Source organism: Dermacentor albipictus, chromosome 1 (genome assembly GCF_038994185.2).
Source record: "Dermacentor albipictus isolate Rhodes 1998 colony chromosome 1, USDA_Dalb.pri_finalv2, whole genome shotgun sequence".
In the NCBI taxonomy this organism is placed as follows: domain Eukaryota; kingdom Metazoa; phylum Arthropoda; class Arachnida; order Ixodida; family Ixodidae; genus Dermacentor; species Dermacentor albipictus.
Window position 1 is genome coordinate 236795760 of NC_091821.1, and position 26860 is coordinate 236822619.

At 50.1% G+C, this 26860-nt stretch overlaps 2 protein-coding genes across 3 annotated transcripts in view; one reads left to right on the top strand and one right to left on the bottom strand.

The window, feature by feature from the left end:
- The window catches only part of cv-2 (crossveinless 2), a 249887-nt gene that overhangs the window by 178616 nt on the left and 44411 nt on the right, over positions 1-26860 (bottom strand). The gene's annotated exons all lie outside the window — the stretch shown is intronic.
- Positions 9403-12983, top strand: LOC139054948 (uncharacterized). The gene has a single exon (XM_070532674.1). The coding sequence runs from the start codon at positions 9403-9405 to the stop codon at positions 11275-11277; it is 1875 nt and encodes a 624-aa protein (XP_070388775.1). The 3' UTR covers positions 11278-12983.

Consider the following 26860-nt stretch of genomic DNA (forward strand, 5'->3'; position numbering starts at 1 on the left):
AGAAAAAATAAAGATGCACACAGTGGCACGAAATGACCGCGCAGATTATTTCTCCCGCTGTCTCGGTCTCGCGCGGCTGGTGCTAAGCCAGTCACTCTTGGCGAGCCAGACTGAGTGCGCCGAAATCGATCGCCGGACGACAGAAGTCGCTGAAAGAATGCGAGGCGAGGTTGTTAACTCTGAGCGCACGTCCCGCTGATGTTAGCTCGGGTAAACCTTGACGAAGAGGGCCGAGAGCGCGGCTTTCCTGACACGGGACGCTGGGCGAGTGTCCCGTAATCGTGAGGCCGCGTTTGTAAACGGAAAATATAGTATGTAGCTACTTGATGCGTTTTTCAAGTGCGAAAAATTGCTCAAACAGGCTTTCCTGCGAAAATATTGTGCGGGGTTCCCTACGACTGGTCTCCCTTAATTAAGATCGCAAGAATCGAGAGAGGATTATTTTTTCCTGGCGAATATTCCTAGAAGTGCCGAAAATAAAAATTTGCGCGATAAGCGCGAGAAATAAAACATCGTTACTTCAAAGAATGTTAGTAATTCAGATTTCATTTAATATTTTTGTGCCCATAAAGTATTTGCGCAATTCAAGTTTGTCAGACAAATGGTCGAAACGCTGGCACCGGGCTGCCCTTGTTGTCCCATCGCTTCAAGTATCCACCGTCCTACATGCGAACCGTTTGTCGTGCTTGAATTAACTAAAATCGGTTGCGATATTATTGGAGAATATACTGGGAATCCTGATGTCCGCTACAGCCGTGACTATCACCCAACAAAAATGGTCGTTCGTCTCGAATTCCCTAGTCCCTAATAATTGAAAACAGCAAGCCCTTGTTATTCTAAACGCGAACCAGAGAGTCGATTCATTTCTCTTTCGTTTTCCTTTCGCCAAAAAGGCTTCACTTCGGTATGGTGGCATAACTTTGGCTTGATTGTGAGAGACGCCGTGGATACATAGTGGAGGGGTTCAACGCTAATTCTGCTCTTCTCTCGCATCGAAAGTCGGCGTGGGAGTCGAACCCGCTATCTTTTGCTATGCAGCATATACCGCCTTAGCTATTCGTTCACTTCGATTCGTTGCGTGTCACTGCTTTGCGAACAACGTGAACCTGTGGCAACGTGGGAAACACGTATTTTAGCCGAGAATTTCTCTACCGCCTCTGCTAAGATGGCGAAGAGAACACGCCCCACACTGTGAAATAACAGAAAAAAAAATAAAACAATAAATGGCACAAACAGCATGGCTGACACATGCTAGACAAACACCATGTAAGCGTCGATATATGAGGGCATCCCGGATGTTGAGAGTGTATATCTAATCTCTAGAGTTACTCACGCTATCACTTCCCATGACAATCGCTCAGTGAGTCGGCCTCACTTTTGTTCTATGTACTGTCAATTATGAGGCATGATTTCCTCTGGATGTTGTGGCCGCAAACAGTTTGATAACAGATAGCAAGTGACTAAGCGATGCTATTGCCAGATAAGCAATAATAATTCGAAATGTTTGCTACATAATGTTCTTCAGTGATATTCTTCAACGTTGCGAAGAAAAAAGGACAAATACGGAGTCTATGAAGAGTGGAAATACTCCAGCGTCCCGACTGCTATGAATCCGAACACCATGGATTATTTTAGCCAGAGATGACAGGGTCGCATGGGGCTGATTGTCATGTCGGAGTCCCCCTTCGTGTAGCATCCCACGAAGACCCAAGAACGTGCGATGAACGCGTAATCCCCTAAAAAGTGAAAAGAAGACGTCGAAAAGAGAGAAAAAGGCAAAAAAACTGCTTGCGCATTATAGTGCAAACCTCTGCTCGAAGACATCGAAAATCCTGCAGTAAATTGCGCCACTATTGTGTAGCGCACGCAACGTTCCTTTCTTTCTTTGCGCTTGTGATGATACATGGCGAACCTCAATATTGCGTCAGGGTTGTTAAGACAGTGCATTTCCTACAGCCGCAATTTTCTCATCCACATCGGTCTTGTGATCGCTGCCGCCATCACTCGTATAACGGGTAAGCAAGCAAGCAAGCAGAACGTCATCCAATCGCATTCATACAGAGCATGTCGGTTTGGGGCGTCAGCCACAATTGCCGGCCAGAAGTGTATGCACCGTTTCCTTGCCCGTGACAGCGCGGACACCAAGAAATGGGCATGTTTATACTACTGGCGTGGCACGTATCTAGGCCGCCGCCACCAGCGCTCGACCATTTTTCAGCCTTTCCTCTCGCCTTCTCTTTTTGATATCGGCCACGTAGCTTCTTTTCATAGCGGACTTAGCGCTGTCACGAGGGCAGAGGGTTATCCGCCGCCTGTGTCGTGCGTGTCAAGAGTGGCGTTAATGCTCTTCCCTATTCGAGGCGCAAACAATGGAGCCACCAGAGCGTTGAAGCGAAGCCACGCGAAAGTGCGAGCGTATTGTTGCGTGGCGCGGGAAGCCGAGTCGTTAAAATGTTACACTTCATTATGACCGATTGACGCAGTGCTGAGAAGTCTTGACAGGATGCCACGTTTACAAATCGTTCCCGTCAAGCGATCTTTGTCGGCCGGAAAGGGGCACCCCTCGATTGCGCCGCGAGACGAGCCCAGCAGCCGCGCCGTCAAAGCGGTCGGCGGCCGGAGAAACCACCACGAGCGGAGAGAGAGGAGCAGTGGCCGGCCGCAAGGGAAGATGAATCTTCGTCATGCAGCCACGGGGGCCACATTTTTTTTTTTATTGGTCAGCATCGAAATCACGTTTCAGGCCTGCTAGATTAGGTTTCGGGGAAGAGACAAGCGGCCCCCGAGCGGCCCGATAGGCGAGCCGGCCGCCGGCCCGGCCGGCTGTGGAATCCACCGTGCCAGGAGGAATGTCCTTTTCCCCCGCTGCTATCTCTTCCCGCGTTTCGCTCCTCGCCACAAAGGCCTGGCGTGTTTGGGCACCGCCGCTAGCACGTGTCTCGCGGGGCTCCCGTTTGCCCAGCGGGTCTGTTCGCATTCCTCTCAAGGACGCTGGCGGTCGGTGGACGCTGCTGCAGCGGCCGTGGCGCCCGGACTCGGACCCCTGATCGCGGGTTCCAGGGCCGGCACGCCGTTCTCGTTGAGGCGGAAGTCCGATGCGAACGGCACCTGAGTGCCAAAGGCGACTGCAGGTGCCGCAAACAGGAAGGCGCAATTAATTCTAGAGCGCATTCCGTCCATTACGTACGCTCGCATGCAGATGGTGAGGTCTTGCGGCTCCGTTTTCTGGGGTCGCTCGAAGGCGAGGTAGACGCGGAAGTTCGGAATTCGATTATCTCTGTCGGCGCTTGCACTTGGTCTCGGCGTTGATATTACACTTCATAAGCATTCTGAGGTGGGCGTCGACACCGCGTAGTCGCTTTCTGTTTACTTGTACCCAACAGCAGCCAACAGAGGTCACGCAGTTAGCTCCGAGGCCGGGGTTAGGTTGTCTAATGATAAACGCAAGAGCGCTCGCGCCACTCATATCCGCTGTGCGTTACGTGTTCGCAAATGATGGTGTGCGCTTCAAGGCGGCGCCGCGCACTTCGCTCGTTCATAACACGTGTACCCTTTCCTTGCATGAGTAAATGAGTGCACAGTCAACCATACATGCGTTAATATGCGCTCCTGTGTGCCCCATATGTACATCCGGAAGCGTTAGTCGGACAAGCAGGATTTCCGTGCCACCATCAGTTACGAACCGTCGCTCGGCATCACGTCAATGGTGCCTTTTAGTTTCAGCATAATGGTCGCGTGGCGCTCCTTGTCGGTGCGTCACTCTTTGTGACGACCGTGAGCGATGGCACAAATGCGGTGACACACTGACGCTCTGTACAGTGGCACAGCTGCCTCGACGCTTATGGCCGCACTGAAAAGGATCCAGCGCGGTGCTATGCTCGCAACTATACACTGCGACGCCGACCGAAGAAAGCCTAGAGCGATGCCGTCACACGGGCGCTGTTACGTTGCTCGGCGCAGGAAAGTCGGTCGCAGCTCAGGCGTTCTGCGAATTTCCGTGGCGCATGTAGGGAACGCCGGCGGCCGTGGCGATGATAGTCTATCGGCGCTGGTCGCACTGGGGGTACGTGAGGATAAGGTGACACGCGGGGACACCCGGCTACCAAGACCGCCCGTATAGTATATATAACGACCGCGAGCGAGATTGCGCGACGAATGCAAACGGGAGCAAGCGCCTCGGGCGCTCGCTGGCGGAGCGTGCCAGGGCGAACAACCGCCCGGGTTTCCTCACTCCGTATTTTTACTCGCCGCCGCGGTCTGGAGTGCATTTGTTTCTGGAACGCGCAAGGTTGGCTACCGGCGCGGTGGTGGGCCCACTGCCCTTCATCCAGTGGCGCAAAGACGAGCTCGAGCCCTCCGTGCGCCCCGGCGGTTGTGTCGCAGGTAAGGCCCTCGCGTGCCCAGCGCATGAGCCTTTCTGTCCGCACTTATAGTCGCCGTGCGTTGAGTCGTGGGTCTTCCTTTCACGCTCGCTGCGTGAGAGAGAGAGAGAGCAAATGATAAAGGAAAGGTAGGGAGGTTAACCAGGACTGAGCCCGGTTGGCTACCCTACACTGGGGAAAGGGAAAAGGGGACTGAAAGATTAAAAGAAGAAGAGAAAGTCCACTGGGGATATCGTTCGGTCACTCAGTCCGGGTCACAGACGCTGACTCAGTCCAGTAGCCTTCAAATATCGCAGCAGAGCTTTTGTGGCCTTTTGTAGCTGCGATATGCGAGGCCATGGTCCCAAGATCTTCTTCAAGGTGAACGGTGTTCTGTCTAGCTGATTGAGAGCTGTGCAGAGGTCATGTCTTTCGTTTTGAAAAGATGGGCAGTAGCACAGTAGATGTTCTGTAGTTTCTTCGGCACCGCAGGCATTACAGTCGGCGCTATCAGTCATTCCAATCAAAAACGTATACGCATTGGTGAATGCGACGCCCAAGCGTAAGCGGCACAGCATTGTTGCCTCATTTCGCTGAAGTCCTGGTAACAGCCGCAGTTGCATAGAGGGGTCGAGGGAATGCAATCGTTCTTGGGTGAATTCAGGTGTGTGCCACTTCTCTAATGTCATACGGTGTGCTACCTTGCTTAGGTGTTGGGCTGCGTCGGTCCGCGATAAAGGTACAGAAAAAAGGGTTGCTCCTTCGTGGGTTTTCCTAGCAGCTTCGTCAGCGAGGTTGTTGCCGGAGATACCGCAATGGCCGGGCAGCCACTGAAACACGACGTCGTGTCCTTTCGCTATCATACAATGGTGCATTTCTCGTATCTCCGACACTAGTTGTTCACACGACCCGCGACGAAGAGATGACAGAAGACATTGTAAGGCCGCCTTACTCGCTGCGTGAAGTTTTCCTTGCACCCTGGGCCGTGACGGAAAGTGCAGAAGGACCAAAAGCACACGGGCCTGCCGCTCGTACCTCCTCTCCCTTGCACGCACACACACGTTAAAGAAAAAAAAATAAGAAAGACATTGATTTGCTTCATGAGTACGTCCGGAGTGCCAGCGAAGCTTGAACTGTTATTGGAGTTCACCACTACCAATGGAGCAAGCTATGAGGCAACTTAGTGAAAATACGCGCGGGCTTTCATATCAAAGGTGTAGAGCGAAAGAGAGAGAGAGCTCTTTAATGAATCTTGGAGAGTTTTGCCTGGTGGCATGCTCAGCATGCTACTTCAGATGGGTATGTTGAAGAATGAAATAAAATTATATGCACAATGCACGTAAAATATACATAGCACGCACTGAGCACAGCACAATACGCAAGATACAAACTAACTAAAGTATCTCCTCGAGACCAGTGTGTCTAAGGAAGGCTAAAAGCGCCTTCATAGCGCGAGATGCCCACGAAGCGTCACTTCATGGGCTAAGTACCTGTCGTAGCTCAAGGCTTGACAGTCTGATAAATATTCAGTACAGACATGGGGGCTGTTCTTTCTAAAGTGAATAGCCTGCAAACGCAGATTAGGTGGGCTATGTCTTCCCGTACGTTGCACGCAGGCCACCGTGGTGATCTCAGCTGTTTAGTTTTAAATAGAAAGCGTTTAGTATTTGCAATATTCAGCTGAGCGCCGTGTAAACATTCTAGGTCGCGCCTGCTAAAGCCACACGGCATGTGAAACTGGCCCATTGGATCGTAAGTGTGAATAGTTTCGTACTGCTTACCGTACGCACCACCGAAGTACGAATCAGTCCTTATTGGACAAGTCCGTATCGAATAAGTCTGTGTGAAATGTTTATTACACGTACTGAACAAAATTAAACGCAAAATTTTGCAAGATACGTTTCTCTGAGATCATCTACGGTTGCATCTCGATCATTGACGGGAGCCTATTTATCATATTCGACATGTTCTAGTCACCCTGCAATAATTTAGAAATGTTTGATCCCTCTTGAAATGGAAGCAATATTCTGAATAGTGCATCCTGAGAGAGGAGCCTTCTAGCTGAATTTAACTAGGCTCATTGAGCGCAGCACAGAAGCTAACGAGAAGCTCTGGAGATGTGCTGCACTCGATGCAGTGGTTGCACATTTCTCGATCTTGTGGGAAACGAGCGGGGCAGAGGCAGCGTATTCGGCGAGAGCGACATGCCCCTGTGTTTGTTTCTTCTCACCCCCCCCCCCACCTTTTTTTCCCTTTCTCTCTCTTCTCTTTTTTTTTAACACGAAGAGCGCTGCTTGTATCTGCCCACTCTAGGTAATTCTTAGAAAGTATTTACATAAACTGTGACACGTGTTTGACTCCTTACCGTCAAATGATGTATCATTAGCGCTGACAACGGGAAAAAAACTAATCAGCATCGCATGATGTTTCTATCTGTAAACCGCTCGTTTCTCAAGTCCACCTTCCAGAACCCGCAATGTGAGTTTCTTAACCGCTGAAAAAGCGCACTCGGCCGGATCGCGGTCTTGCTATGGATCACAAGTATTAGAAGGAAGCAGCTTTCTTTATCTGTCGCTGGCGCGTGAAAAGACCGTTCCGCTCAACCTAGTGCCAAATGTTCGCCCGTGCTGAATGCGGGAGCAATCGGTGGCGGTTATTTCCTCCATTTTCAGTCGCCACCGTGTCCTGGCACTCTGCTGCTCTCAACGTCCAACGCTGCAATGACACCTCGTTATTCTATTATTAAGCTGCTATCTTTCGGCACTATTCAAGTGGAAGGGGCTGTGAGGGCATACTGCGGTGTTGATAACAGCATAATTGAGTCGGAAGTTATCACGTCCCGGCCGGAGATTCCCTGGACAGCAAAGCGTTTCTCTTTTCTTTAAGTGCATTCTCCTTGTAGGGGAACGCAATTCGACATCTGCGTTTCGGAATGTCCTAGGAGGGCACGTTGATTGATCGCCTTAGTGCAGAGCACTCATGCTAGAACCGGAAGCCGACAATCACCCGCTCCTCTAAAGCAAGAAAAGTAAACACGCGACTCGCAAGACGCTTTAAATAATTCATCACGCTTGTGTATTCCGAGCGGCGGCGAGAAGGGGTAGCACAGGGACGAGCGCCACCGCGGACGCGCCACTGGCCACAGTGTCACTTCTGGCCGGTCTCTTTGCGAAACAAGCCCTGGTTTCGTCAGCTCAGGAAGTCTGCTGCTAAATGCCAACAAATGACGCAGAGTCTGCGTAGGCTAAACACTATTTTGCAAGTGACATCACCAGGGGAAAATAACGAGAACACTGAGGCGCTGCCCTTATCCCCGCTTTCGCGTGGGGGTTTTCTGTGGACAGCAAACGATAGCATACGAGTGTCGGTGGCATTTACGATGAAAAAAGAAAGAAAGAAAGAAAGAAGGAAAGAAAGAAAGAAAGAAAGAAAGAAAGAAAGTGTAAGGTCGCTCTGATTGTTCGGCTTCTTAAGTCTCACGAATCGGCCTCGTGCTTTGTGTATAGAGAGGGGGTTCACTTCCCCCCATGTCAGCGGGGCGACAGTTGCTGTGTTATGCGGGGTCACAGGCAACGCGCGGGGTTTGGTGACGCATCGCGGCAGGTGCCAGGCGGGCGTGTGCCGATTGCTGGAAGTCAGTATTGTGCGCACGATGTTCGCAGTCCGCCGACGGGTCACACAGACCAGCCTTAAAACGAACCGCTGTACAAAAGGTATTGTGAGCCTGGCGCCCGAGTCCCTGACTAATTGGAGGCGCCGCCGAGGTTAAGAAGGACTTAGCAACTCTGACTCCGTGCTGCATGCAGTGAGCATGGACCTAATCCTCTACGCCTCCGGAAGGTAATCGCCAGCATTGTTGTTGGGTGCGACTGCCTGCGTGGTGTCTAAGACCAGCTTACCGTACACGCTGTAGGAATGCGGTGCGCACGTAAAGAGTGCATTCGCACGACGGCGTCTTGGAAACACGCACTCAAAGAACTTTGTCTTGTAGACAATAAATTTGAAGGACAAGGAGGGTCATCCGTCTCCCAGACGGCCAAACTTTGAGTACAGCGGCACTTCGTGGTGCCGGTGCCCCTGCTTCCGAGACAGGTGCAGCCTAGACGCCGTTGGCATTTGAAATGGTCTAGCGATAACTTGTTCGGGCCTGGCGTGTTTTGCTGAGCCGGTCACTCACTACGGAGAAATGAGAGGGCAACGGAGTTTTGGCGAAGAAGGAAAAGAGCTTTGTTTTCCAATATGTTTATTTTTAAGAGTAAGCCCATCCCTGTGGGTGGTGGCTTAACAAACGGTTGACTCTGATTGGCAACTGAACCTGTGGGACGGGCCAACGGCCCTACCGCCTTTTTTTCTTTGTATATTTGGGCTATAAAAATCGGGACGACATGCTGTCCCTCAGACTTGGCTGAGATCAGGATTGCTGATAGACCAGTGAGCCTCCGTACTATGTACGTTAAAACGAGTCTGGGCTCTAACAGTCATTGAGACAGTCGAAGAGTGAGACCTTGTTTCTCAGTTGTTCACTTTTGTAATGTATTTGTTTTACCTGCCATGTATATAGAAAAGTTCACGTATAAATATTTCTTGTACATCTGAGCTCATCGTTTCCTGCCTGCGTTTGATCAACCACTGCCGATCATCGTCCGAGAAGCTTCAAGTTCCAACGGTGAAGCGAGGACGGAGAACGAACGAAACTTTACTGGCGCAGCCGACAGGATCGGCAAGTCCCACAACGAGCAACGAGCAGCGAGCCAGGCGCAAGGCATCAGAGGGCTACCAGCCAATTCCGCAACGGTTGCAATTCATCTGGACGAGGACGTCAGGCGGCGCCCCCAGCAGCAACGGGTGAGCGGGATTCCTTGCGTTTTGTCTAGGTTGGCATGGCTGTTGTTCAGTGAGGTTAATGGTGTTCACGCGCAGAACAGCAAATGCGAGTGAGGCTAACGTAAACATTGATACGGCATCTGAACAAAGAGAGGGTCAGAGACGGCAGGAGCTGCAACGCGTCGGAGAGACCGAGTCTGAGACGTCGGATACTGAAATGGATAGTGAGACGCAAGGCGCTGCGCAGGGTCCGAGCACGACGGATCCAGAAGCCATGGCGGTGAGACGCCTGGAGCTGGAGCTGGAAAAGGTGCGCCTACAGCTAGAGTGCGAGCGCATTGCTCTACGGAGAGTGGAGCTCGAACAGTCGAGCAGGCCGCCTTCGGTGTCGGAAGGAAGCGATCGGCGCGGTGCCATCACGGATGGAATAGCACAATGTGCTAAAGTGCTTAAGGCATACCGGTTGCCGTGTGACGCTGACGTTCCGATATGGTTTGATGAGGTCGAAAAGTTGTTTACATCTTTTCAAGTACCTGCACACAGCCGTGTACATTTGATCATGCCGGCGCTGGCCGAGCGGGTTCGTTATCTGTTGCGCGGCCTCAATGACGAGGAATGTACAGATTATGATACTGTAAAGAAGGCGGTATTAGATGAACTTAAGCTCACGCCAGCTAAATACTTGGAGAGGTTTGAAAAGGTTTCTAAACGAAAGGAGGAAACTTGGGCTCAGTTCGCGTCCCGCGCTAGAACCTATTTGGCCTATTACCTTCAGTCTCGCACTGCAAACACCAAAGAAGCTATGACGGAGCTTATGGTCGCTGACCGTATGAAAGCTAGTCTAAGCTCAGAAGCCCTAGAATATGTTCTTTTGCGGGAAGGCGAAGATTGGTTTAAGCCAGTGGAGGTGGCGAAAGTGCTCGAGACTTTCGAGCAAGCTAAAGGGAAAGGACGAGCAACTAAGCTAGCCTCAACAACCTCATTGCCGCAGCACGCAAAACTAGCTGGCCCGCAGAGGACAAGTTTAAGATGCCACGTGTGTCATATACAGGGCCACCTAGCCAGAGACTGCCCAAAAGCTTCAGATAAAGAACCGCAGGGGAAGCCACCGACAGTGCAAAAACAAAGGGTACAGAAGGTTGCTGTTGTAAGTGAAGAACCTCCACCAGAGCAAGAAAGGGTGCTAAGCGCTAGAGTACATGTCGTAGCTCAAAATGCTAGCTCGGGGAGGTCGAAGCTGGACCTAATCCCTATCATGTGCGGGGATATAGCAACGGAAGCTGTGTTGGACACAGGTAGTGAGATAACGGTAGTCCGTAAAAGTATGTTGCCCATCGATTTACAGGAGCCATCACGAACAGTAAGACTTGAGTCGGCATTCGGAAACACCATTCGAGCTAAGCTAGCTACGCTGCCCGTAGGCATGCATCGCCCGGGGGCTGTGATACAACCGCAGAGGATCGATCTGGTGTGCGCGGTTACCGACGAACTTGCAAACGGGGTTGACTGCCTGCTGTCAAAGGAAGATTGGGAACTACTACGGGCGCAGGAAAAAGAGGAGTTTGGAGAGGAAAATATTCCGCGGGCAGGGGTCCGATCAGTCGAAATGGTCGATAACACTGAGCCGGACTGCGGTCTAAGTTGCGAAGAAACGACAGATGAAATCCCTAAATTCCAAGGGAATAGTTTGATGCAGGATGTCAATGGGGTGCCCAGTCAGCGGGAGCTAGAACTAACCGAGAGTGTAGCTGAGTTGACAGGCACCGAGTGCCAGAGCAAATATGCTCTAGTTTACGATAGGAGGGCACGGACAAAAGAATTTAATGTCGGGGACCAAGTACTCCTCTTTGACACAGGTTGGGCACTCAAGAAATTTGACTACTGGCTTTTCGGAGCAGTGGTGAATGTTGTCTCTGATCATAACCCACTATCATATTTGACAACCAGCACCCCGCAGGGGGCCAAGTTAGCAAGATGGGCGCTTTCACTACAGCGCTACAATGTAACGGTGCGTCACCGGAAAGGAACATGTAACGCCAATGCTGATGCATTGTCAAGGCTCTCGAATCGTTCATGGGAGCCAATCGAGTAAAGAGCAGAAACGAAAGGATAGACAGAAACAGCCATGCCAGCTGGGACAGGCGTGAATGTTCCCGTTCACCCGAAGGATGTGTGCGTGGGACAGTTCAGCCTTGGTGGAACTTTCTGTGGCTGTTGTCGTCTATGTGTGTGAGGGTTATAAGACTATGGACATACTATGTATATAACCTGCATATGTTACTTTACTGCTGTTGTGCCGTGCAGTGAGTTGGAGTGTTCCTGTACATACATGAGTGTTTCTTTTGCATGCTCACTGTCATGAATGTGTTGAGCTTTCGCCTTTTTTTTTTTGTCTCTGAGAGAAAATTGTTTTTTTTCTGTGGTCCTTTCAGTTAATTTCCCTGTTCCTTACGGACTCCGCAGCACCCGTGTTGGGCAGCGTATGTCGATTTTCTTTGACGACGGAACCTTCAGAGCCTAAATCTTATGATACAGCGCCCTTTGGCTCTTGTAGTATAGCTGGGAACATCGTAAGCCCAGTATACTCTTTAGGAGGGACGTGTAAGGTCGCTCTGATTGTTCGGCTTCTTAAGTCTCACGAATCGGCCTCGTGCTTTGTGTATAGAGAGGGGGTTCACTTCCCCCCATGTCAGCGGGGCGACAGTTGCTGTGTTATGCGGGGTCACAGGCAACGCGCGGGGTTTGGTGACGCATCGCGGCAGGTGCCAGGCGGGCGTGTGCCGATTGCTGGAAGTCAGTATTGTGCGCACGATGTTCGCAGTCCGCCGACGGGTCACACAGACCAGCCTTAAAACGAACCGCTGTACAAAAGGTATTGTGAGCCTGGCGCCCGAGTCCCTGACTAATTGGAGGCGCCGCCGAGGTTAAGAAGGACTTAGCAACTCTGACTCCGTGCTGCATGCAGTGAGCATGGACCTAATCCTCTACGCCTCCGGAAGGTAATCGCCAGCATTGTTGTTGGGTGCGACTGCCTGCGTGGTGTCTAAGACCAGCTTACCGTACACGCTGTAGGAATGCGGTGCGCACGTAAAGAGTGCATTCGCACGACGGCGTCTTGGAAACACGCACTCAAAGAACTTTGTCTTGTAGACAATAAATTTGAAGGACAAGGAGGGTCATCCGTCTCCCAGACGGCCAAACTTTGAGTACAGCGGCACTTCGTGGTGCCGGTGCCCCTGCTTCCGAGACAGGTGCAGCCTAGACGCCGTTGGCATTTGAAATGGTCTAGCGATAACTTGTTCGGGCCTGGCGTGTTTTGCTGAGCCGGTCACTCACTACGGAGAAATGAGAGGGCAACGGAGTTTTGGCGAAGAAGGAAAAGAGCTTTGTTTTCCAATATGTTTATTTTTAAGAGTAAGCCCATCCCTGTGGGTGGTGGCTTAACAAACGGTTGACTCTGATTGGCAACTGAACCTGTGGGACGGGCCAACGGCCCTACCGCCTTTTTTTCTTTGTATATTTGGGCTATAAAAATCGGGACGACATGCTGTCCCTCAGACTTGGCTGAGATCAGGATTGCTGATAGACCAGTGAGCCTCCGTACTATGTACGTTAAAACGAGTCTGGGCTCTAACAGTCATTGAGACAGTCGAAGAGTGAGACCTTGTTTCTCAGTTGTTCACTTTTGTAATGTATTTGTTTTACCTGCCATGTATATAGAAAAGTTCACGTATAAATATTTCTTGTACATCTGAGCTCATCGTTTCCTGCCTGCGTTTGATCAACCACTGCCGATCATCGTCCGAGAAGCTTCAAGTTCCAACGGTGAAGCGAGGACGGAGAACGAACGAAACTTTACTGAAAGGAAGAAAGAAAGAAAGAAAGAAAGAAAGAAAGAAAGAAAGAAAGTGGGAAACTGAAGGAAAGGAAATGCAATGCGATGCCCTTGTAAATGCTGAAAACAAAAAGTGTGCCAGCGAGAGAAATAAAGAGAGAAAACGATTAAACAAAAGAAAATATCTAAAAGTAGGTAGAGGACTCTCACGCAGCGACAAAACCAGAGAGTCACTGTCACGCAGGAGTCGCCGAGAAGGCTTTCCATGAAGTTCAACGCTGTTTGGAGACATGCAGTGGAAGAGACAATCGGCCAGGGCGGCAACGCTAACAAACCGAAGTACCGACTTGTTCTTTTTCGTCTACTTCTCGTTGGCTCCCGATCCACTACTTTCTCCTCGCTCTTATACACGTGTTTACCATTGGGAGCAGCCTTTTCGTGACAGAAAGCCGCGGTCGATTTAGTCGCCCGCGCTCTCGGTCACCACAACGAGAGTGAGAGAACCGGCGCGGGCGGCCGCCAAGTCCAGCAGAAATACCTCGCCGCCGGCTCACAACAGACTCGACTGCCGCCGCACTGGCACAGTGATTCTCCTGATTCCAAAGAAAGAAAGCGGGGGACACGAAAAGAAGAGACTCCGAACGTCAGCGAGCCAAAAATATCGGCCTTGCATGCGAAGCCACCCGGTCGCGCGCGCGCGCGCGCGTAGGCATGCGGTCGGAAAGTCATTGTGAAAGAGCCGTGCGTGTAATGATGCGAGAGGAGGTTAGAGAGAGGGGGGCTTGGATGGGGGATGCGGCGTTCGGCGCCAGCCTCCCTGAGATTGCGCCTCAGTCGGCACTGGCCGCGGAAGCAAACGCTTGCGTGGCACTGGCTTGTCCTCCCTGCGACGAGTGATTTACGCAGAGCCAATACGAAGCGCACAAACTGCATCTTCTTACTGCACCGCTCACACAGATGCTTTTGTTGCGACTGCAACGTTATAGTACACTCCGAAATGCCGGTTAGTTAGTGCTCAGGCACGGTTCTGTAGCGCCGCTGGCAAGTTGCAACGCTGATAGGCGCAGTGGTTTATAATGAAAAGCGTGTTGGCGGCGTCACCTAGGACACCATGAGGGGTCGACGGGAACCGCTACGTCTTTTCAGACTTGGATATCAGAACTTGGCCAGCATGCGTGTGATAAGTGATGAAAAGACCAACATCTTGTGGACAACTGCGGATCCACGTGAAAGAGGCCTGCTATGCAACGGACATGTTGAGCGGAAAATGAACGAATACGGTACAAAGTATACAAACAACACGAACACAAGCGTTCAACCCAGTAAAAATAATACGAACGCATGACTGCTCTCTTGTTTTTATTTCTTCGTGCTCTAGACCTAAGGCTTAAACACAGAAACGTAACACAAGAATGTTATAATGAGGGCTAAGGCCTCTTTAGTAGGGTTAGTATACATCGCTCTACTTATTTTTCTTCATTTTTTTCTGTGCGTGTGTGTGTGTGTGTGCGTGAGTGTGTGAGTGTGTGTGTGTGTGCGTGAGTGTGTGAGTGTGTGCGCGTGCGTGCGTGCATGTGCATGTGTGTGTGTGTGTGTGTGTGTGTGTGTGTGTGTGTGTGTGAGCGAGAGAGAGAGAGAGAGTTCCCCGACGTGGAATTCATTTGTGGGTGAGATGAGCAAAACATTGACCGGACTTGATGGCCTAGCGGACATGGCTTTCTGCTGCTGAGCACAAGATCGCGCGTTCGGATCCCAGCCGCGGTGGTCGTATTTCGATGGTGACTGAAAACAACAACGCTCGAGTACCAAACTTTCGGTGTACGTTGAAGAAACCTCACTTAGTCAAAACAAATCCGCAGCCCTCCATTACGCCGTCTTTCATAGTCCCACTGTTGCTTTGGCACGTTAAGCTCCATATAGGTGAAACAGCTGCAAGCCTTGTAGAGAGAGAGAGAGAAAGAGAGAGAAAGAGAGAAAGTGAATGAAAGCGAAGGAGGTCAACCAGGCGCACGGCCGATTTGCTATCTTATGTAAGGACGAAGTGGAGAAAAGAAAAATAAGGGCAGGGAAAGCAATGATAATGTCGCTTTGTTCGGAGGTGCAGACCAAAGTTACACACGCTCACTGAGGTCTATCGACTTCAGGAATTGCAGCAATGCACGTATCACTTTGTGTGCTTGTGAAGCATGTGGCCACGGTCCAAATACTTTTGTCGCCGAGAAAGATACCAAATACAGGTGATCTAACGTGGCATGGAGTAGAAACCTCTGGCCTTCATGAGGGGGATAGCTGCAGATGAGATGCCGACTGAGGACAGTGCGAGGAATACATCGGAGACGTTATAGCGCTCCATATCTCCAAAGCAATGCTCACCTCTATGCTAGCTCAAGTAAGACTTCTAACTCGGGACAATTATTATTATTATTATTTTATGTTTGAAAGCATATATCCAAATGACAGAAACGAAAAGAGGGGACGAAGCAGGCTGGCAAGTGCCTCCGCAAGCGGCACAACGCCTGCATACTCTTCAGGAATGAAGGGATAGAAAAATAGAGATGGCAAGCACGGAAAGAAAGGGGTAATCAAGAGCTAGAACATGTACAATAAGAAAATGAACGACAGACACTCGATTTCGTCTGAGTGGAAGCTAAATATCTGTACCGAATTGACTGTCTTGGTGGATCGAACTCCAAAACTGCCGGAAATTCTATGAGCATCGAGCTGAGCTTGGCTTGAAAATGTGTGGCATTATCAATGACTTTTGGTTGGAGACAACATTCTGTTCGTAATTCGTCCTCATCGACAGACGTCACGCAACATAAAGGCTTCCTGCAACCTCCTTGTAGCACCCTCCAACCTGACCTGTAATAGATAGCACCATGCAGCGTCTTCAAGCGCGCGGCGAATTTCCTACGGCCACGAATGAGCTGGTAGAAAACCAGGACGACGCAGCTTTGTATCACAACCAAGGATCAGTCTCGAAAACGACGCACATGCCATGCCTGTTGCTCTCGCTGCCTCCTTTCCGCCTCATTGCATTCGTGGCAGCAGGCGTCTATCACTATACTCTACGTACTCGCTCTTAACAACGCACTTTCTTTACGTTCTTTCCTTTTTTTTTTTCAACAGGAGGCGCGTCTCCGTCGTTACCCTCGGTTTCCGCTGTTAAACGTTGCAGAAGAAGGTGAAGTAAGTGGCAAGTCCGCAGACAGCAAAACGTTAGCGGTCACATGGAAAAGAAGGCTGTGACGTGGTATGTAGGTATACATGCCTAATCACGTATTTAAAGGCGGCGGGTGATTTGGCGAGAGCTATTTGGGCAGCAGTTGTGATTTCGCAGCATCACAGATACATAGCTGGTGTTTCGGTAACGCGAGAGACACGGGGACAAAGAAGATGAGAAAAAGGCATAGAAAGCTAAAGAAACACGATTAAAATTAAATGGATACTAATACAGCAATATTAAATCAATTTAGAACGGTAACTTACTCTTGAAAACTCTGCTTTCTTTCATTTGGCGGAAAATTGTCGTTTATTAGTCGAGTAAATGGAGACAAAACATCTCCGTCACCTCCCCTTTTTTTGATCCCTATTTCGCTCCGATACTTCAGCAGTGTTTGACGTCCCAAATTTCAATGTATACGTTCTTGCATGTTATGTATGTTTGATTACTTCAGAATATTAGATAGTAGTTCTTTACCTATAAACAGTTAACTATAGATCCCAGTAGATGTTGTTAAAATTCGTAACGTCATTTTGTTAGAAAGGGCACGGAAACAAGACGACACGATAAGAGCGCACGACAGAAAACGTGCCACTAACAACTTCATTTTCTGAATTCGGTGCAAGGCTTGCGCGTTTATTTTGCAAAGTGCAAGCGCGCCGTGCCAATGCTCCAACATTCCATCACATCACGCAGGCAAAACGTGATCCAGCGCACACGGGCGGCATGCTGCAGCCACGACGTGAGAGATCAGAAAGTTCACTTGAAAAGGGGTGTGGAGACTCACGGCAAGACCGAAGCAGAAACATGGTTGAACACAACTTGGTTTATACTGCGCTGTGGGGAATATACTTATCGCACCGCCTTGAGGAAATAAAGTTGTCCGTGGCACCTGTTTTGTCGCATGCTCTTACGTGTCGTCTCGCTTTGTGCCATTTCTGTCGAGATGAATCTGTACCATCAGCAATTCCCCACTCATCACGGCGAGCTGGCGCGTCGACTCCGGGCTGATGACGCCACCAGTGCTGCTTCGCCCTCGCTCGTCAAGCTTCCTCTCACGACAAGAGTGGTCGTTTTCGCTATCGCAGGAGCGTAATTTACCAATAACGCATAACTTCATACTGTGATCACTACGCACCCGTAATAGCCATCCAACATCTGTAGTACCAAGCGAGACGGCGAACGTTCGGCCCATTGGGGCTGCGGCCGTCACTGTGAATGCAGTGTGGTGTGCGCGCGCGACTGGTACAATTATTCTTCCCCCCCTCTCTCTCTCTCTCTATATATATATATATATATATATATATAGTGTAAACAATAAAACAAACATATTTGTAGAGCGTCAGCCAAGGGACAGAATTCGGGATGGGGCAGAGGGACAAATGTAGTCTTCTTTTCTGGCGACTATACTTCATCTGTAAGCATGATTATAGTTTCCCTCACCCCCAGTGTAGGGTAGCAAACCGGGTGCTCGTCAGGTTGACCTCCCTGCCTTTCCTGTCCTTGCTCTCTCTCTCTCTCTCTCTCTCCCCCTCTCTCTGATCGGACACATCGACAGTTGAGAGAAAACAGCCTAGGTACTGCATGTAAAACGCGCAAATAATATACACCTGCAATTGAAAAGAGGTAGCTCATGAATTTCTTGGTTTCAGTAATGGTGGGCTTACTATAGCATAAATCACTTAATAGCCCCAGTTACCTTTAACTGGCGTATGTGGTTGTCAGCTATGATGTGCAATATGTGCATGAACATTATGCTACCGATGCAAGTTTTAGACAATATTGAATGTTCAGTCCAACGTCAACACTTTTAGCGGAGTGTATGTAGTCTGCGGAAGCAACGCATGAGTCAAGTTTGGGTGAACGTCCACAAACTCGTTATAAAATTCTGAATGTGCTTAAAAGTTATAAGTTATGCCTATCCCCTAAGAAGTATGCAAAGCCTATTCCTTTGTCATTCCCCATCTCCCACTTTTTGTTGGACCGGCTGCTGGCTTGGAGTGTACTACTCTCTGCGGAAAGCGAAAACGAGTGGCCACTGTCGACTAAAGGCATCATTGTTTCCTCTCACATATATTAAGAACGTAATCAGGAACAGCATCACGAAGAACAGAGCAGTTTCCAGGTGGATGAATGACTAATTAGACATTCAACGATGACCGCCGGCAAACAATCGCTCTGACCAATTCGAGCATAGGCGCCGCTGCCGGTCGTTCGTGAGATGCTCTCTGTGTCATCACGCAACAGCGTTGGCACAGTTGCACGCAGTGGAGTGCTGCAAACGTCACGCAACGGTTTTTGTTTGCTAAGACTGGCGGACCCAACCGCGCCCTTGGCCGTGCACCACTTCGTTACGCATCTGATTGCATCGGCGCGGATCTCCCAACAAGAGGCGCGCTGCTGGCAGGCGCCGTGAGCCCACTTTGCTCGAGCGTCCGCGGCGCTCGCCGGCGCGCCGTTGTCCGCTAACGGCTTTCAGCGAAGGTACGCGCCGTTCAACGTCCGGAGCGGCGAAACAAAGCGGCGCTGGGCGTGCCATGACCCTGTGATGGACTCGGAGGGGCGGACTAAGTGCGGTGTTGGGTTGCGGGAACGACCGGGCCCCAGCGGCGGCGTCTGGCAGCGAGTTACCGGTCGGCCAGCGGAGAGGACAGGAAACCCGTCCCGCGCCGGCCGAGAGAGCAATCGAGAGCCGCTCGCTGGACGAAAAGGCCCCCGGGGGGAGTTCCAGGATTTCACCTTGAAACGGGGTGAAGGTCGTCCACCGCAAGGCCGCATTGCGCAGTGGGCCCACGCAGCGGAATGCAATCTGGCCGACATCGAGGGCCGCGTGTGCCCGGCACGCGCCGCGCTCGGACACCGCCGCGCGGGGCGCGCCCTGCTGGCGGAAGAGAGCGCCGCTATCCCGGAAGCAGAACCAGCGCCACCGGGAGGCATAATTGGCGCCGCTTCGATCTCAGTCACGCCTCGCGGACGAGTGCTCTCGCCGTGCAGGCAGCGTGCACCGTGCTTACGGACAAGCACTGAGGGCCGCCCGCAATCGTCAGCGGCGATTTACGAGTGAAAGACCGAGCTGCCTCGCAATCTGCGTACGCATCCCTCGGTGGTCACGGCGCACTGTTGACACCCCGGCAACGTCCCAAGTTGACCGTAAGCCGCAAGAATCAGCGCACTGAGAACGAAAGTAGCAGCGAGCCAGGGTGGCTCCAAATACATTGCATTCCTGGGCAGTGGCGTATAGCTAGGTCGTCGGGGACCCGGGGCCAATACGTCTTCTGTCATCCCCCCCCCCCCGGGTGCTGTCAGGAAGGCGAGGATATCGGAGGATATCGAAAATTTCCGGGGAGGGGGGGGGGGTGATGTTTCAGCACTAGCACAGCCATCTAGGAACCCCCCCCCCCCCCCCCCCTTCGCTTTCGTTCCCAGAGGTCGCTAAAGTAGCAGGTATACAGGCTGTTTTATTTTCTGCACCGAATACCACGGGGTGCTGCACTGATAACTTGTGATAAGCGCATTTGCACATCTGCTGTCAGGCTGTAAGGCTTGGCATCCATTACAGATAAAGTTTTAATTAGCGATTTTAGAGGCAATACTGCAGTAACAAAATTGAAGCCCGACAGTCATGTGTCGCCCAACAACTTCACAACAATCGTCGTAGGTACTACGGCGTGCAGTATTTTGGCTTTCGCCGGCCCTGAACTCAAAGGAAAATTAGATAGCGTGTCAGTGACGCTGATCCATCCAACCTACCAGAAAACGCCACCTGCTTGCTTGCTGCGCGGGTGCCAATGGTATGGCAATTACGAGTTCTCTTCATTCTGATCCATGAAACCTTTCTTTAATTGCTGCCATTGGCAAACGGGACCATCAGAGCTGCGGTACCGCTACAAGATTGGAAACAGAATGGAGCACGCTCCCCCATCATCGATTCCTGGCGTCACCATGCATGCAAAAAACGAGAAGGCCGCGGTGAAGCCTTTGCCAGCAAAAGCTTGCGCTACTGTTGGTCTGCACTGGCAACGGAGAGGATAGAGAGATCGATGTCACTGGTGCACTATGTCATATTTCTTTCAGTACTGCCATACTGGGCCGCCTTCAGTGCCAAAGTACTGCAGGCTCTAGCACCCAAGACGATTTTGTTTAGAGAAGAAGTTCTTGTTGAGACTTTGGGTCATCAATTTCCGAATCGCACTGTTTCCTCTGCAATTGCTAATCAAGCAGTTATTAAAACATCCTTATTAATTATCTCCCATATTTTGCACGATACTGAGTTTCTAGTGGTCACAAAGACACATAACCCGATATCCTCACAAAATTCACCTTTTTGTAAAACTCCGTGCAGCTGAAACAGGGCACTATATTTGTGCAATGAAGTCTCACAACAACAACAGGAGGAGGAGGTGGAGGAGAGGAAAGTAAGGAAGGAAAGGTAGGAAGGTCAACCAGACGCACGTCCGGTTTGCTGCCCTACGCAGGCAAAGGGTTTAAGGGAAGAAAAGAAAACACGGAGGGAAGAAGGTACTATCAGTATGAATACGTGCGGTTGTCCAAAACTTCATCCCTATAATTAATTGGTCACTGAGGCCAGTCGATTTCATGAAACGTAGCAGTGCCCGCGTCGCTTTCTAAGCCTGCGACGCGTGGGGCCATTGTCCGAGAATCTTAGTCTCTGAAAATGGTCTGCTATCTAACAGGTTAAACACCTTCCGAAGAACGTCGCGTTCGATCTCACAGGGATTCCAAAAACGCAGCGCGTGCTCGATCACCTCTTCACATTTGCACGAGTCACAAATCGGTGGGTCGGTCATTCCAGTGAGGAATGACGCTTTCGTAAAAGCCACCCCTAACCAAAGGCGGCACAGTAAAGTTGCATCACGGCCGGAGAAGTTCGACGGAATCTGCAGCTCTAATCTAGGATGCAGCTGGTGGAGATCGCAGTTGGAGAAAATCAAGGTGTTCAACAAAGTGTCAGTCTCGGTTTGAGAAAGTAAACGACCCCTCGCAACGTCTGTCCTTGATAAGGGTATAGGAAGTGTCAGGGTTTCTTTATGGACTGACCGGGCGGCATTATCAGCAAGGTCATTTCCGACAATGCCACAGTGCCCCGAAAGCCATTGGAAGATGATGTCATGTCCGTTTATGAGAGCTTGATGGAGAACCTCTCTGGTCTCAAACACCAGTTGTTCATGGGTCTTGCATCGTAAGGCTAACTGCAGACTCTGAAGAGCTGCCTTGGAGTCACAGAAAACGACCCACTTTCAAGGTTTTACTTATGTGATGTAATTAATAGCGGTACGTAGAGCGGCAACGTCCTGTTGCTGTAGAGGTCGTTAATGGGACACTTTGAAGGTAATTGTAACTTGTAAGGCAGGAAGGAAGGAAGGAAGGAAGGAAGGAAGGAAAAAGTGGACAAGGGAGGCAGGGAGGTTAACCAGTTTAGCTTAACCGGTTTGCTACCCTACACATGGGAGCGGGATGGGGGGATGAAAGATGGGGAGAAGAGATAGAGAGCACATAACACGGCACACACATCGTTAGTTACAGTCTGTCACTCTTGCGCGGTACGTGACATCACTGTCGCAGCCGCTTGTCCAAGCCCGTTTCCTTCATAAACCGAAGTAGTCCCTTCGTCGCCTTCGGCTGCGATGTCTTCTGTCGGCGATATGTGAAAATAGTTGCAACTGACAATGGTCTATTGTCAAGGTGCGCTAGAACGGACGCCAGGGACTGTCTCTGAACATTATACTCAGGAAAGTCGCACAGAATGTGTTCCAGCGTCTCCTCGCAAAGACAGGCATTGCAGAGAGCGTTGTCGGCCACTTCAATGCGAAACGAGTAATATTTCGTGAAGGCCACCCCTAGCCATAGGCGATAAAGCAGGGTGGCCTGACTTCGGCGGAGTCCAGTTGGCATACAGAGATGCTTCAAGGAGGGCAGGTCGTGTTGACGATTGCTCGGTTGTTCTGGCTGCTTGGTGTGCACCATAGAGAGAGCGTGATCTCCCGTGCAAGCATTCGAAGTCTGCTGGCTGCGTCGGACCGTGAAAGTGGTATGGCCTCTTCCTGTGTGTCTTCAAGAGCTGTCCGAGCGGCTTTATCGGCGTCTTCATTTCCTATGACGCCGCAGTGACTTGACAGCCACTGAAACGTCACCTGATTTCCTTTCTCATGTGGTGTATGGAGTAGGCATCTAATATCGAGCACGAGCTGCTTGAATGGCCCGCGACGCAGAGCTGATATCACAGATTGTAGGGCTGCCTTTGAGTCACTGAAAATTGACCATTGTCGAGGTGGTTCCCGATTGACGAAACAAAGTGCAGCGCGAAGAGCAGCTAGTTCCGCAGATGTAGATGTTGTTGGGTGGTCAGTCCTAAAGCTGATGGTAATACATCTTGCTGGGACGACCACAGCACCGGACGAACACTGTACGTTTGTGTAACCATCAGTATAAATATGTGCACTGTCCGCGTACCTCTCGTGCAGAAGAAGCAGAGACAGTTGTTTCAGCACAGGCGACGACAGCTCAGACTTTTTCCCGATTCCTGGTACGCTGAGATGGACTGTGGGGCTGACAAGACACCAAGGGGGTAGCGTTAGTTTAGATGCAGCGGTGAAGCCCGAGGGAAGTTTGTCGTTGTACTTGACGATGCATTTAGAGAATGCTTTATGACTGTCTGAAGGTAGTGTTGCAAGGTGGTGATACGGGGCATGTGCAAAATGTCTGATGTGCGTTCTCAGGGCTTCCACCGTGATGTGAGTTTGCATTGGATGGTCCCAAGCAATCGCAATAAGGCCGGGATGGTAACAACGCCTGTGGAGCTGGTGGCTGAGACAGATCCATCGGTGTAAATATGCGTTCTTTGTTCATATGCCTCGTTCAGTAATGACAGTGGGAACTGAGGTAGAGCCACTGTTGATTGACGGGTCTTCTTCGCAATTCCCGGAATCGTGAGGCGTACTTTTGGCTGTCTAAGACACCAGAGAATTAACAGTGGTGTTGTTACTGGTGTAAAGCCCGACAGATGGTAGCCTTGATGTGTCGCAACAAGTTTGGAAAATGTGGCTTGAGGTCTTTGTGCTGGCAAAGCAGCAATATAGCGACTCGGTACGCGTCATAGATGTCGAATGTGTGCGTTAAGGTTGTCAATCGTTATATATGTCTCTAGTAATCATGATTGTTGTGTCAGTCGAGGCGCATCGTGGTATTCCAAGACATGTCCGTAGAGTCTAGCCTTGCACACTTTCGAGGGTGCAAATGTTTGTTTTAAATGTCGCCAAAACCGGCAAGCTGTACAGTAAAAAGACCAGAAAAAGTAGTCTGTACAGCTGCATCATGGACCGTACCGACGTGCCCTAGCTTTTTCCGCATAGGAACCTCATTATACGTACAATCGAAATTAGTATCCGCTTCATGTAGATGCAGTGGGGGCTACATGAAAGGTCCCTGCTAATAATCATACCTAAGAAGCGGTGAGACTTCTGGTATTTGATAGACTGGCCATTGAGAGAAACAGGGTGCGGTGCCATGGGTTTCCGCGTAAACGTGATTAACGCGCATTTTTCGATGGCCACACTAAGGCCTTGTTTGCGAAGATACGAACAAATTCGGGTGTCTGCCCGTTGAATTCTTGCGCGAACTTGAAGACGAGTCACTGCAGAAGACCAAAGACAAATATTACCAGCGTACATTGATAGGTGAATTGTCTTGGGTAATATTTCAGCAAGGCCAACCATAGCTAAGTTAAATAGTATAGCGCTCAATACCTCGCTCTGTGGGACGCCGCCGCAACAACAACAACATGACAAAGAGACGGTTAGCTATGACTAGGAGACAGCGTTTTTATTCAACACCACGAAACTGATACAAAACCAATACAAACGATACAAAACTGATAAATGGAACACTGCATACATACTGATGACACACAAAGCATGGTGGGACATGAGCACACCGCACGAGCGTACCGCACATGAAACGTTCCGCTAAGGTGAGTACTTTAGCGACCACTTGGCGAATTGAAATTTTCAGCCCGCACATTCGTGCAATTATTACGTAGGATGTTGATAAAGCTGCAGCCGACAATTCTGCGGCACTACACATCTGGTACGTGAGCTCGTGCTGCTGGTTAGCGGATCACTTTTTACCTTTTACGCCCAGTCAAGCCGGCGGAAAGAAGGGGGGTCTTCAGACGTATGACCCCCCGCCTAACACCCGGGGCCTACGGCACCCCATACCCAACCGTTACTACGCCACTCTTCCTGGGGTAAGAGGATGGCTCCTTCGCCGCTCCAAACGAGACCCAAAAGGACTCGGACACAAAGGCAAGAAAGAGGGAGAGAGAAAAAGCAGGACCTGTTTTGCAGGCGCCTCAGGTACGGCGCGCGCGAAGAAACGCAACCTCCGGGCAGTAGGAAGCAACTAGAGAGCACCACAATGGAAATAGACGATAGCGGTAATTATCGAAGAAAAATAAAACGGGAGCGCCCGTGCCAGGAGGACAGATGAAGAGAGTGTACCTTGTATAGGAACAACCGCGCCGGAGCGAAAGGAGAGAATCTGACTAGTATTGCATTCGGCAGAAAGGTGTCTTTTTCTTTTTTCTTCTTTTTCTGTTCTTGCTCTCCTCGGCTCATTTCTTTTGCTCTTACTAAGTTTTTACAGCCACGAAGGACGCGACCTCGATCCCAATGTCTTTCTCCTTCTCCTCGCATTGTTCCTCTACCAGAGGGAGCAGTCGCAAGCGGGCCATTGATGTCGCGTCAGGACTTTAATGAGCTGTGTAGTGCGCAGAGACACGACGAGCGGCCGCGTACGGTCTCTGTCAGATTTGAATGTGTCTCCCTAGCTCGCCGGTTACTTGCGCAACGTCCTGCGTCTTTAGGTCCTTGTTCGCTGCAGTCGGGGCGTTCCTTCATCGCGCGTTTGCGCGGCGACGTCTTCTCGAAGCGACAGAATTTCTCGTTCCCTCATCTGCAGCGCACGTTAATGAGGCAGCGTTCCTCGCAGGAAGATTAATTTGAAGCTGCGCCATTCCACACACCACGGGCGTAGCCCGCGCCTCGGAGGAGGCTGCCCAAGAGAAAAGGCATGCCTTCGAATCTGGCGAGTGCACTCCGGGTTTTCTGCATCCTTAGTGAGGAGACAGCAAGATTTTGTAGTATAGCACTGCGCAATGTTCACTTTTACCATTTCACACAAAAAAATAGCTTATATATTCAAGAGAAAGAGCACGACGTACGTTGTTTTTTCGCAATAGATTTCTAATATTTCGGTCGGTGGACCAGCCTTTGTCAAAGGCTCGTCTTGCAAGCGGTGTAATGCTCAGAATTCGTTCCCTCGTTTCCAGTATGCCTCGAAATCTCGCCGGCTACTGTTATTAATGCCAATATGCAGCGCAAGGTCATTTGATAAAAACTTGCTTTTTGATTTCTCGTGTAAGTAATGTCCGCGCATCTTTTCCTACCCTTTGCCCTTCCCCCAGTGTAGGGTAGCATAATGGGCTCCGTCCTGGTTAACCTCCCTGCCTTTCGTTTATCCTTTTCTCTCTCTCTCTCTTCAAGTAACCGAGTAATCGAGTAATTCAAGTAATCAAGTAATCGAGAAGTACTAGCATAGTGCTACCTGCCACACGCGATTTAAAGATATGTCTGGTAGTCTTCGCAACACCACCCGGTACATACAAACATACAAACAAACAAACAAACAAAAACACACACACACATACATACATACATACATACATACATACATACATACATACATACATACATACATACATACATACATACATACATACATACATACATACATACATACATACATACATACATACATACATACATACATACCGAGTGTTTTCTTTTATCTGAAACACTTAAAAAAGCTGTCAGCAGTGGTGAAGGAGCAGAGTTCTCTTCATCGCAATGGCTGACGGCAATAATTAGCTTGCGCGTGTTGTTTGAACAGGTTATTCCGATCTCCTTATGAAAAAAAGGCAGAAATGACTGACCACACATTAAATAAAAATTTAACCACTGCGTAACTACAAGGATTCACTAGAAGATGTACAAAGGATCAACCTACCATCCAGCTAATTTTTTTATCTAATCAGCCTGTAGCACTTCGGAATGAAATTACGCAACTTTGACAAAATTATCGACTATAAATCATAATATGCGTGAGTGAAGAGGATAGCATTAACCGTGGGCTTATTTGGCGCTCTATAGAGCTTCCGCTGTGGTGGTCGTTGGTGCGAAGAAGTCAGCATACGCATTGGTGCATCACCGAAGTGCGACAGTCGACGTCCCGGTGGCGTCCGTAGACACGCTTTCCTAACTGCTGACGCTGGCGCAACACGCGTGTGCGCCCGCAGTGGCCGATCTTTACACGATACCGCGCTCTTTTCGGACGCAAGACATGTACGGGCGGACTTCATAACGAGAAAACCTGCTCACGCCTGAGTAAGTGCGGGTGAACTAGGTGTTCGAGGAATGCGGTGCTTGATTCTTTTATTTCGCTCCGATTTGAGAAGGAAGTCCGCGTCCTTAATTTTTTCTTTTATCTTGCTTTCTCTCAACCCACAGTGAGCACACTGAGCGCTGCTTTTTTTTTTTATCT